This window comes from Parambassis ranga, chromosome 9 (genome assembly GCF_900634625.1).
Source record: "Parambassis ranga chromosome 9, fParRan2.1, whole genome shotgun sequence".
Lineage (NCBI taxonomy): Eukaryota > Metazoa > Chordata > Actinopteri > Ambassidae > Parambassis > Parambassis ranga.
This window is the reverse complement of record NC_041030.1, coordinates 19,699,416-19,710,665: the sequence shown is the minus strand read 5'-3', so window position 1 is coordinate 19,710,665 and position 11,250 is coordinate 19,699,416. Positions and strand designations below refer to the sequence as shown.

Here is an 11,250-nt window from a genome sequence, read left to right as displayed (position 1 = left end):
ATTAGATGGACCCATTTACACAGCGCTTTCATGAGGTGTGCGCCACCAAATCCTATTGGATATCGGCCTAATCTACTGCAAAAGCTCTGCAGCTTCCAGTTGCAGCTTTGCAGGGGGACTCAGAGTCCCCTCGGCCCAGGCCTGGGTATGACCATACGTGCAGCATTAATTTGGCTGAATTAGGATTGGAAGCAAATTGGCACTCTATATTCCCAAATCCAGGCATGATTGAAAAATAATGAGCAGCTCAGCCTACATAAATGGTTCACAAGATTATCCCCCACTGAATTATACAGCTCACCTCTGTAGTGGCCAGGAAGTTAAATACTTTACATTGCACAGACATATCATGGACATACCAGGCCAGTTTAAAGCCTTGGTGTGTTATAGAGGGACATATCCCAACCTGGTGTCCGACAAGTCATCATGTAGTGCAGCCACAGCCGCGTCGACTTTGACCTTTTCTGGTGTGAGCTTCATTTTCAGCCCATATAAAATACTCGAAGATTATCCCTTTGCAGCATCGCATGCTATGATAGCTCTAATGGCAAAAATATAACCGTGATCCTCATCGTTTAAAAGAGGATCAGGACGAAGGTCCTGCTGATGTGACCTTTCAGAGTGGGCTCTGGGGGGGGGACCTACGGGCAATACACTCACAAATCTGAAGTTGGCTCAAGAGACCACTGAAATTGATAAAGGGTAGCTGAATTACATGATCCCATTGGTAAATAATGTGAAGAATCAATCGAATATTGCCAACAGAAACGGTTCAGGTATCTTGGTTACCATGACAACGAACCCTGCCCACGCAGTCCTACGTTTCTACCCATAGTGTAACGTCACACTGTTCACACTGTTTATAACAGGATGTGCCAAGAATGAAGCAACGTGTCAATAAAAGTGTGGAATGAGAAGTAAACATGGATCCAAAGATTTAAGAATGATTTAAGAAATATTTTTAAAAGGAAGTAAATGCACTTGCTGTGCCCTCAATAAGGGCAAGGCAGCGTTCAGTCACCTCAAAAAACGCATCAAACACTTATTTGAATGGCTGAGGCTTTAGAGAATTTCCAAACATGAACCGCTGCAGGTGTAAAAAAAAAAGAAAAGGTGAACAAGAAGTGAAGGAGGTGATGAGTGACGGACAGAAATCAACAGCAACAGCAGCGAGGCAGCCGGGGCTGAGGTTCGATAGAGAGAGGCCACGATAGCGTCAGAGCATTTAGTATGCAGAACAGAAAGCAAACACTTTTAGCCCCCTCCATCGAAGTGTGGGACTCCTCTGCACAGAGCGGTCTAAACTTTCTCATATAAGCCTTCGCCTGGAGCCATGAACTCAGAAATTTCAGTCACATTCGCTGAAGCTGAGGAAAAAATGTCTTATTACTTATGATCAAAGGTTGGTGTTTTCTGGAGGAGACACAGAGCGTCTGCTAGAATTTGCATTAGGAGTTGAGGGCGGGTCATCTTCACTGAATAAAGAGACATCCAGAAACAGGCGGGGATTTGTTGTTTTGCACACATCCTTTGAAGAAAGTTTACACGAGTAAACATTGATTCATGATATCTAAATATGAGTATTAGGAATGAATAGGAATGAAATCCCCCCCCCCCCCCCCCCCCCCCCCCACATGTGCCATGTTGGGTTTAAAGTGAGGAATCAGCTTGACCTTCATTTCTTTAACTCTTTACAGAGAAATCCTTTTGCACAACTTTACATCGACTGCTTTTATTATGCAGGCGTTTCTGGTGTTGGACTTGAGGGTGCTGCTATTCATTCCAATTTTAAAGCTTACCGTCAATGGATCTTTAAACTGTGACCATTCCAGAACCTCAAGTTTGTTTGTTTGTTGTTGTAACCATGGTGATCCATGTCGAACAACTCTCAATCGTTTACTATTTTATAGTCACATTATAAAATCATGTATTGTGTGTGTGTGTGTGTGTGTGTTCATGTGTTAAGATAAAAAAAATTCTCCCACAGAGAAAATATAAGACGTCTGCCATTATTTCCACTGGCGTTTTCACAGTAACATTCTTATTTCATGTCACTTTTCATTACTGTAGTTTGTTCTTAGCAGTCTTCACCCCCCCCCACACACCCTTCAGCCAATCACAGGCCCCGCAGGCCTCTTTGCAGTCATCCATGAGTTCATGTTAAATAGAGCAACAAAAGAGAAGTCATACAACAACCTTTCCCCCCCCTTCCTGTTCGAATGGAGAAAAGGAAGAAAGATTTTATCTGTGTGTTAATAATTGATGTCATGCATTATTTCATAATTTATTGGTTTCTCTTAAAATAGCTATTTTTTTATATTAATATGATTATTTATATATCTATAATATTTGCTATGTTGGCTGTGGAATATTACTTACAGTATAAAGCACACAGCAAACTCCTACTGTCTTTTTTTGGCACTATAACAGGGAATTAATCCTTAAAATATCTGCTCATGTATGATACACAGTCAGTATAGAGGCTGACTGTATGTTGCAAACATGATTCACATGGATGTCAGATTCTACGTGCAGAATTTTAGCAACATTTCGTTTTTTTTTTTTTTGCTTTACCAGAGTTTCTTCCGTAGCCTGTAGTTATTCTGACTCTCTGCCAAGATGCTAATCCATGTTGCATCCGGACCCTCGCTGCAGATGGGAGTGCCCATAATTAGCTTCATTTCCCAGCGTCAGTGTGAAAGGAGAAGAAATCTAGAAAGATGTACACTCTGAGTGACTGAGGGGAAGGTTTCAGTTGTTGCACCGTCTGATTTGAAAGTTCCTGACGTCCAGCAGGAGCCTGCAGGCTGCAGGTCATCTTGTTTCCAGGCACAGTTAAATGGAGCTGTGGCCCCAGTGTGGCACAGTTGCTAGACCTCACAAACACTTCAGGGGTTTGTAAAGAGGCCAAGGCTGATGGGTTTTTAGTCCCTTTGGTGAACTGTCAGAAGAAAAGTGGAATGATCCTGTGTGGAGTGGATGTGTATGAGTGAGACACAGACACCACATTTACCAGCTCTGAACATACAGCAACGAGGAACTACATAATTAACTTATTAACAACAAGAATAAATAATGTATTCATTTAATAATTTATTAACACTATATTAAGAAAAGACCTCTTTGATGACACACATGATGTGTACGAATTATGGATGAAATTATTATTTATTTGCAATGCTTATTTGTTAAAAGTAGGCATCAAACTATACTTAATTTCCTTGTAGGTGTTTTTTCCTTTACCTTTTCACGCAAATATATGGTTGTTATATATATTTTTAGACAATTATTGTCAAAAAAATAACACAAATATTTTTTTTATTATTCTTTTTTAGATTTTTTTTTCATTAAAACACACACGTTGTTCTTTGCTGAGTCACGGAACATGTGCCCAACTTTGCCTGCAGTAGTTTTAATTCTCCGCTCCCGCAGTCAATCCAGTCGTTCATTGTCAAGCCAGTGGACCGTGAACGCATCCTACTGTGTAGAAATAGCGGAACTTTAAGTGGCGCGAATCCGCCCGGAGTCTTTTTCAGTGACACACACACACAAATTGGATTACCGGCGTCCTTTGGAGTTTTAACTTGAAATAAACTTACAACAGGCAGGAACAAGGTAAGGTATAATTCATATATCTGTGGCTGTATACGGTGAATGTTATTTTGCTGCTTGTCTGCTGCTGCTACGCTGTTTTCTGTGGAGTTCCTGTGCTTCTTTGGCATATTGTTTGTGTTGTTAGCATGGCTAGCATAGTCGCTAATTGAAGCTTTGCGGGGACATGGTCACATGTAACGCTTTAGCAATGTCCGCATTTAGTTGCTTGGTGTTGAGTTTAGTGTTTTGTTTCAGTGAATAAGGTGTTTGTCTCTTAGTTGAGATTATTTGCATGAAATAAAAAGAGTGTACATGTATAGTTTCATCATTAAATTGGCGTGTCCGCCCCCTGCAGGTGTTCGTGCTTTTGGATTGTTTATGACTTTAGGAAATATGATTCTGCTGCTCTGATCTTTATTATCTACTCAGTAAATTGTCCTTTATGCAATGACTATTTATTTAGCAACCACTGAAGCAGCATGAGAGCATGAGCATGAGTCAAGTTGCCACATTTTGAGGGTGTGTTGACACTACAAGCTGATTGTGCTTCACAGTGCAATGTATGAGGTAAAGTAAAGAATAAAGATGGAAATTAGTATCATAGTCTTTCTCCTTTAGAGATGGATGCAATATTATATCCCCCATAATGAACTGGTTTGCCCTGTGGTGGCTGCCTGCAGTAAACCCTGCCTCCATCAGCCTCATTTGTGTTTAAATGGTCTTTATTTTAAACATACATTAGTATTTACTGAGGGATTGTTGGCTAGTGGGACATAGAACCGTGGACATCAGCCAATGGAGCAGGCATGATATGCAAACAGTTAACGGAGGAATGAAGCAGACGTGGGTGGGTGTTTGGGCAGAACGGCAATGATGTGACCTCTCAACCTCTACTGTGCATAATAGCGTCATTTGCCAACACTGTAAGCAAGATATTTTGGCCCCAGTTCTGTACAGTGGACAGCAGCAAAGCTATGTTGTCCATCTTTGTCTTTGTCTTGTTTATTTTTCTGACTATATACTGTAGCTTCCTCTGAGGATGAGTCTGTTTTTGAAAGTCTCCAATCCGCAGGCCTCATGTTTGTCAGAGTGGAAATGCTTCTGATGATCAAGTTAATTTAAAAGTGCGCTCTTGAAGTCAAGACACTTCATAATATTTTTACTGAAGATTAGCCTTTTAAGTAATAAACCAGGACAAGCGCTTCCACTGCAGAACACGGCGTCATTTCCTTCCAGTGAACTAGATTGGTTTTATGATTGCAGCGGGCATAAACACTGATTTCTCCTAAATGAACAACAACAACAACAACAAAAAGAATCTTGTCATTTATTTAAAATAAGAAGAATAATATCCATGGGGAGCAGTGATATGCCACCATGGCTGAATCATAGCTGAATCACTGATGGGAAAATAAACATGGAAGCAGCATCAGTGACTAAACCCTTCACTCTCTGAAGGATCTTTTTTGTCAAACTAGTTTGGTTGAGCTTTTTTTTTTTACATTTTCTTGGAGCGAAAAAATCATAGAAAACATGCTGTAACAATTGTTCCAAAATATATATTTGAAAATCAGGACACTATACAAGACAAATGAGTGTTTGCAAAGTAAAATTCGAAGCACATGTGCATGAAGCAGACCCTGAAAAGGATTAATATTAAAGATGCAGACCCAGGGTTTCCCACAGCGCTTTATAGTTAGGGCAGCCACCTTGACAACAAAAAAATAATTCTGCTGCATCCACGCATGCATTGACAGTAAAATACGGCCGCATCAGGGCTCCAGCTTTATTGCGTTACTCTGTACTGTACATTCAATTCCTGTCGCTAACAAACAACTCACCTTGGCACACGACCTCTCTCTTGGTCTCCGCACACACACACTCACACCTGCTCACCCCCTCCCAGGTACGCACACACACACACTCACTACCTAGTTTCTTAAAGACATGCCACTTTCATAACATCTGAAAAATGTACTTTCTTGGGAAAGCAGCAGCAGCAGCAGCAGAGAGTAGTGTGACAGGGTTGGGAGCGGCCTTGTTGATATTTTTTCCTCCCCTGTTGATTCCTCTTCAAGATCGATATCTTTTCTCAGGTCCCCTTCAGTCCTCTTTCCAGGGTTAATCGACGACAATGGGATGCTCTGGGGATTTGTGGGGACCTTGCCTTCTAATCCTTTCACTTTGTGTGAGATAAATTGAGAGCTGCAGAAAAGATCTTGGCTAAGTTTGGTGCAGAACTTTACATAAGCCGGGGCTTGTAGACATGTAAGCATGGACCCACCGTGGGCAACTTATCCTGGCAGCGCTGTACTGTATGACAAAGAGGCATCTCAGAGCTTAAATTATTGTTTATTCAGATATTTCAGAATGTGTTTTCCAAGCCGAAAACGGCAAAGCATCACTTTATATGATGCCTTTAGGGTCTTTTCCACTCTCAAAGTCAAGGTTGTGATGTGAGGAGTCACTTCTTGAATATTCCTTCATCATTTTCATGCACTGTTTAATAATGCACTCCAAACTATGAGGAAAGCGACAGTGTTTGTAATACACACAAAACTCGGTTTAATCGTATTCTGAATTCTATCAAGCTGCCTGGGGCATCTCACTCTACATCATATACTGCATGTGCAGCAGTCATTAAAGACTTGTAAACACACTGCATGGATGGATGTGGATGTTGGATGTTGACCTCACTTTAAATTGCAAATCATGGCATAATCATTGATTTGTTTGATCTTTCAGAAAGCCTTAGCAGAATATAGCAAGAACAGACGTTAGTAATAAAGATCAAACATGGGCCTGATAATGTTATTCCAGTGCAACCTATTTTTAGGCTAATCATTCGCTGACCAATATAAGATCAAAGATAAGATAAATGATCACATCAGATGAAAAAAGTGGGATGAAAAGTTCACGATGAGTGATTGAAGGAAGCTAATTTACCCAAGGACTGTACTTTAGATTTCTGTCTATTTTATGTGATTTAACTTTCTATTCCACTATATTAATTTGTTAGAGTTACTAACTTTTGTCTGGCTCACATTACAGATGTCTTAGTTGTTAGCTGCCTGACTAAATAGTTATTTTTTCTCTCTAAACATCTCAAAGGGATTTGAATCAATAAATGCTCAATAATCCAACATCTTAGCAAATATCTGAGGCTAGAAAAACAAACCTTAAAATGTGTGTATCAGAACTTGTTTTTCATCTATCCTTTCCATCATCTGATGCCCAGAAAGATGTTTGTGCCTGTGTTTATAGAGTGATAAATGAGAAATTTTGCTTTCATACTCTGTGATATTTCTTCTTTACCCTTATTTTGTGTGCTTTCTCAGCTCATAGACAGACCCTTCCTTTTAGAATTTACTTTTGTAATTCAGAATTCGGTTATGTTAAAGGTAGGGTAGGAGATTTTTTAGAACTCAGTGAGAGTCAGCCAGATTTTGAAAGTAAACACACGCCCCTTTCTCTCGGAGTTCCCCCTGAAGCCACGCCTTCCAACCAGTCTGTGACTTCGGCCATCTTGCACGTACCTCTCTGATGCGCGCAGAGCAGGAAGAGAGTGACAACCAGCCAACTATATGCACAGGGTCGTCTCGGAGGATTGGCTGATGTTTTTAGCGTTTTATAGCTTCCGCGGATGATTCATATTCTTCGTTTTAAAGTGAACCTGCTGAACTTATCGGTTGTTATCAGATTCTAAAGAGAAGATACACTAATTTAACAAAAAGTGCATCAGAATGAAATCTCCTACCCTACCTTTAACTGATCTTGGTTTAGATGCAGCAAAGCAGGCGTAGGTCAGTCATAATATACTACAATCACCATGCTTCATAAGTGGAATAAGGGTCTTCTACTAGAATGCAGTGCTCTCCTTTTTTCAAAGATAACTGATGGGGTTCATTTTGTCTACTTTCATGCATCTTCCCCCGCAGCAGCTAAAACGATTAACAAGTTGTGTAATGTGTCATAGTAATCATAAAAAATAATCATTTTAATGCAGTGGAGGATCTGAATTTCTTCCACCACCACTGTCTCTTCACTTCACTGAGAACTCAAACAGGTTTTTCTTTGGAGTGTGTGTGAAGCACCACAATGCCAACACCCTGAAGAGGCTATGGAGAAAACAACCAAAATCTGGGCGCCGGGGCTTTGGGTTGAGGCCAGATTTGAGAAAAAGCAGGCAGTCATCACTCTCCCAACAATCCTCAGAACAATGAACATGCCACAGTGGGCCCACCATCTGCTTGGGAGAAGGAGCATTGTTTGGCTCTCAGTATAGTTAGTGAGACATATTATGAGGAGCTAAATTGAAATGCCTGTTGAAATTCAAATACATTCGGTGCTCATTTAGAACAGTTTTGCTGACACCATTTTAGAATAAAGTCCCTGCTAATGTAGCTCCTCATGCACCTCATTAGGACAAAACCCCAGCAATGTTTCTTAATAGATCTTTATGAGCAGTCTAGCAAATATCATTCTTTCTCCTGAGGTGATCACATTAGACGCTGATTATTTAGTTCATAAAGGTCTCCAAAATGGTGAAAATTGTTACAGTAAGCAAGGGAAATGTCTTTTAAATGTCCAAACAATAATAATTTAAAGCCTAAAAATAACAGAATATGCTGCAAAATCTCATATTCGTCAAGTAGAAATACCACACAAAGTAAACAACGAAATACGAAATAAGAACTTTTATTCATAATATATTCATACTTGTACACAAGTAAAATAAAATGCATATCTATGGTTCCATTGCAATCTCCATGAACAAACTGACAGCATTCTTTTGGTAAATGCTACCCATATATTCTTTCTGTCATGAAAATAGAACTAAAATCAGGGGAGGTAAAACATTTGTTTTTAGAAACATAAAAATAACAAAAACTTTACCCAACAAATGCATGACTGAATAAATAATGGGAAGGAGATCATTTTTCTTCATTTAACAGACCAAACATTCTTTGTGTGCGTTCCCGCTGATTTCCTGTTTTTATTTTTTGTTTTTGTCTTTTTTTTTTTTTATTTAATTTTTTTAAATGTCTTCCAGTGGTCTGTCTAAGCAGTAAAAGCTTTTGAGAGGAAAAAGGGGAGGAGTCTCCAAAGTGTAGCTTAGACACAGTACAGTTGAGTACATAGAGAACAAACAATTTTGGGCACCAAATCATTATTTACATTAGATCTGTAGTGTTCTGTAAAGGCATCCATTTTTGTTAAATGTACTCTAACGTCTTCATTATTGTTTGTCCTCAGCAGTGTCGGGTCAGCACGACTCCTCGCTTTTCAGTCACTGCCTGTTTCAGATGTCACTGCATCTTCTGTATCATTGTCATGAGCATCAACATTCTTGAGTTCAGAGTGAGATCAGGAGTCCTAAGACATGGCTAGAGATATCCAGATCAGGGGAATGAAGAGAAAGCGCAGCACTTGCAAAGTAGAACCCCGACCTTTGATGCAGTGGGTGTCTGATTTGGGCTTTTTGGAACACTTCTTTTTCTTTTTGTTTGATGCTGTAGATGATTCCATATTTTCTATGAGGTCTGGGTTTAAGTTTTCCAAAGACTTGTCCAGGCTGTTGGACAAGGTTCCGAGTGGTCCATCATTCTGCTTGTTCTGGGTCTCATTTTTTGTTCTTTCCGTCTCCTTATATTTAGTCTTGGACATGTTTTCCTTCTCCTTGAGGGGGTTGTTAGTAATTTGGCGGCTCTTTCCAGACAGGATAGAGGACTTGTCATTATCTCCAAGACAACACCTGGGAATGGTGTCGCCCAAAGGGCTTTCAGTGGATGGAAATTTCCCAGACTGTGACTTTGAGCTGAAGAGATTGGTCTGGATTTGAGGTGTTTCCACACATCCCTCCAAGTCTTCGCTTTTCAGTCGTTTCAGGTCCTTTCCTGCCAAGAACTCGGGGACATTGCACTCCAGCTCTGAGCTGGAACCTTTAAAACGTTTGAACCAGTCCCATAAGGTCCTCGCCCGGCAGTCACAGATCCACTGGTTTCCATTCAAACGCAAATACTGGAGGGAAACCAGCGGGTCCATGGTCTCCCCTGTCAAGACGGTGAGATTGTTGAAAAACAGAAACAAGGATTTCAGTTTACCAAGATCACTAAAAGCCCTAGGTTGGACATAGATAACCCTATTTTGGTGTAGCAGCAGGCGGTCCAGATTGATCAAGCCCCGAAACATGTTGTCTGTAACTATCTTAATCTTGTTGTTGTGCAGGTAGAGATAGGTGAGGTTGGCAAGGTCCAGAAAAGTGTCATCATGCAGGGTTAAAATGTTATTGTCCTGCAGGTAAAGGTACTGTAGAGAGAACATTCCTCGGAAAACCCCAACAGGGAGCTCTGACAAGCCACACCTGTGCAGATGGAGGGTGTGCAGCTTAGTTAGGCCTCGAAAGGCGGTTGGGCTGATGGTGCGGAGGTTGCTGTTGTCTCCAATGTCCAGTTCCTCCAGCTTTTCCAAGCCATAAAATGCTCCGGCCTCAATGTATGTAATGTTGTTGGAGTAGAGCCAGAGAACTGTAAGATTGTGGCAAGAACTGAAGCTAGTGGACCTGACCACCGTCAACTTGTTGCTCTGGAGGAATATCCGTTGGCTCCGCACAGGGATCTCAGTAGGAATGGAAAACAGTCCTTGTTGTTGGCAGGCCACAGTGGGCCTGGGCTCACTGTAGCACACACACTTGGCAGGGCAGCTGTCAGTTTGAGGCACAAGGTTCAGCCACATCACCAGAAAAAGGAGTCGCCCCCCTATGGAGATACAAAAAAAGACACCAGTGGATTAGTAAATAATGTATGTAAATATCTAAAGTCACAGTCACAGGAATTTGTAGAAATGGATGAATCTGGGTCATGACATAATGTGCTTAAACCCCTCAAATAACAGTGCCTGTCAATCAAACGATAGATGCATTGAGTAGTGTGTGTGTCAAAAATTGTAAATAAAATAAACACGTAGCTTCTGCTTTCCATTATGTTTTGAAAACGTTCAGGATCTCATTATATGAGCATTATATAATTTGGACAAGTTAAGCCAGTAGTGGTACACAAAGCAGACAAAATCCAAAACATTCTGCTGGATGAAGTGTAATTCAGCATATTCCTACAGAATACTTAATCCCTTTCATTATGTTGATTCAGCACACATTTAAACAGTGAAGCTATTTGAATGTGGGGACACATCTCCTCCCTGCTGCCTCCGATGACGTGAAGACCTAAGCAGCTGAAGAAACCCCTGTGAAGGCAGACTCATTTAAAATTGGGTGGGTGGCTTTTATATGGCATTAGCTCGCTCTAATAGGGCGGACATAACTAATGGTGTTGCTACGTTCCTGAAGTTGACATTTAGCCTGACGGTGGGAGATAAGCTTTCATGCCAAGCTTAGAGACTGATGCCTGGGGCCAAGGTAGGAGTGCTACAGCAGCCTTGCTAGAGTTTCCAGATGAGATATACAGTAGGTGTGGAAGCACTCAGAGCAGGCCTTGTAAAGAATTGTGTATGTGTTTGCCCTGAGGGCATCCATGTTTAAAATAAGGCACAGTCCATTTTTGATTGCATTAATTATTTCTGCTTGTCTTCTGCCAAGCTTTAGATGAGCTTGCTACACGTTACCTTGCTAATTGAAAAGGACTGGACCAGGAGAATGAT

The 11,250-nt window shown here is 40.8% G+C and overlaps 1 protein-coding gene across 1 annotated transcript in view; it reads right to left on the bottom strand.

Annotated features, from left to right (window-relative positions):
* Positions 1-8,571: 8,571 nt before the first annotated feature.
* rtn4r (reticulon 4 receptor) overlaps positions 8,572-11,250 on the bottom strand; it is a 34,755-nt gene continuing 32,076 nt past the window's right edge. Inside the window, exon 2 of the mRNA XM_028414591.1 lies at positions 8,572-10,352. Within this exon, the coding sequence (XP_028270392.1) occupies positions 8,971-10,352 (1,382 nt within the window). The 3' untranslated portion in view covers positions 8,572-8,970. The remainder of the gene's footprint in view (positions 10,353-11,250) is intronic.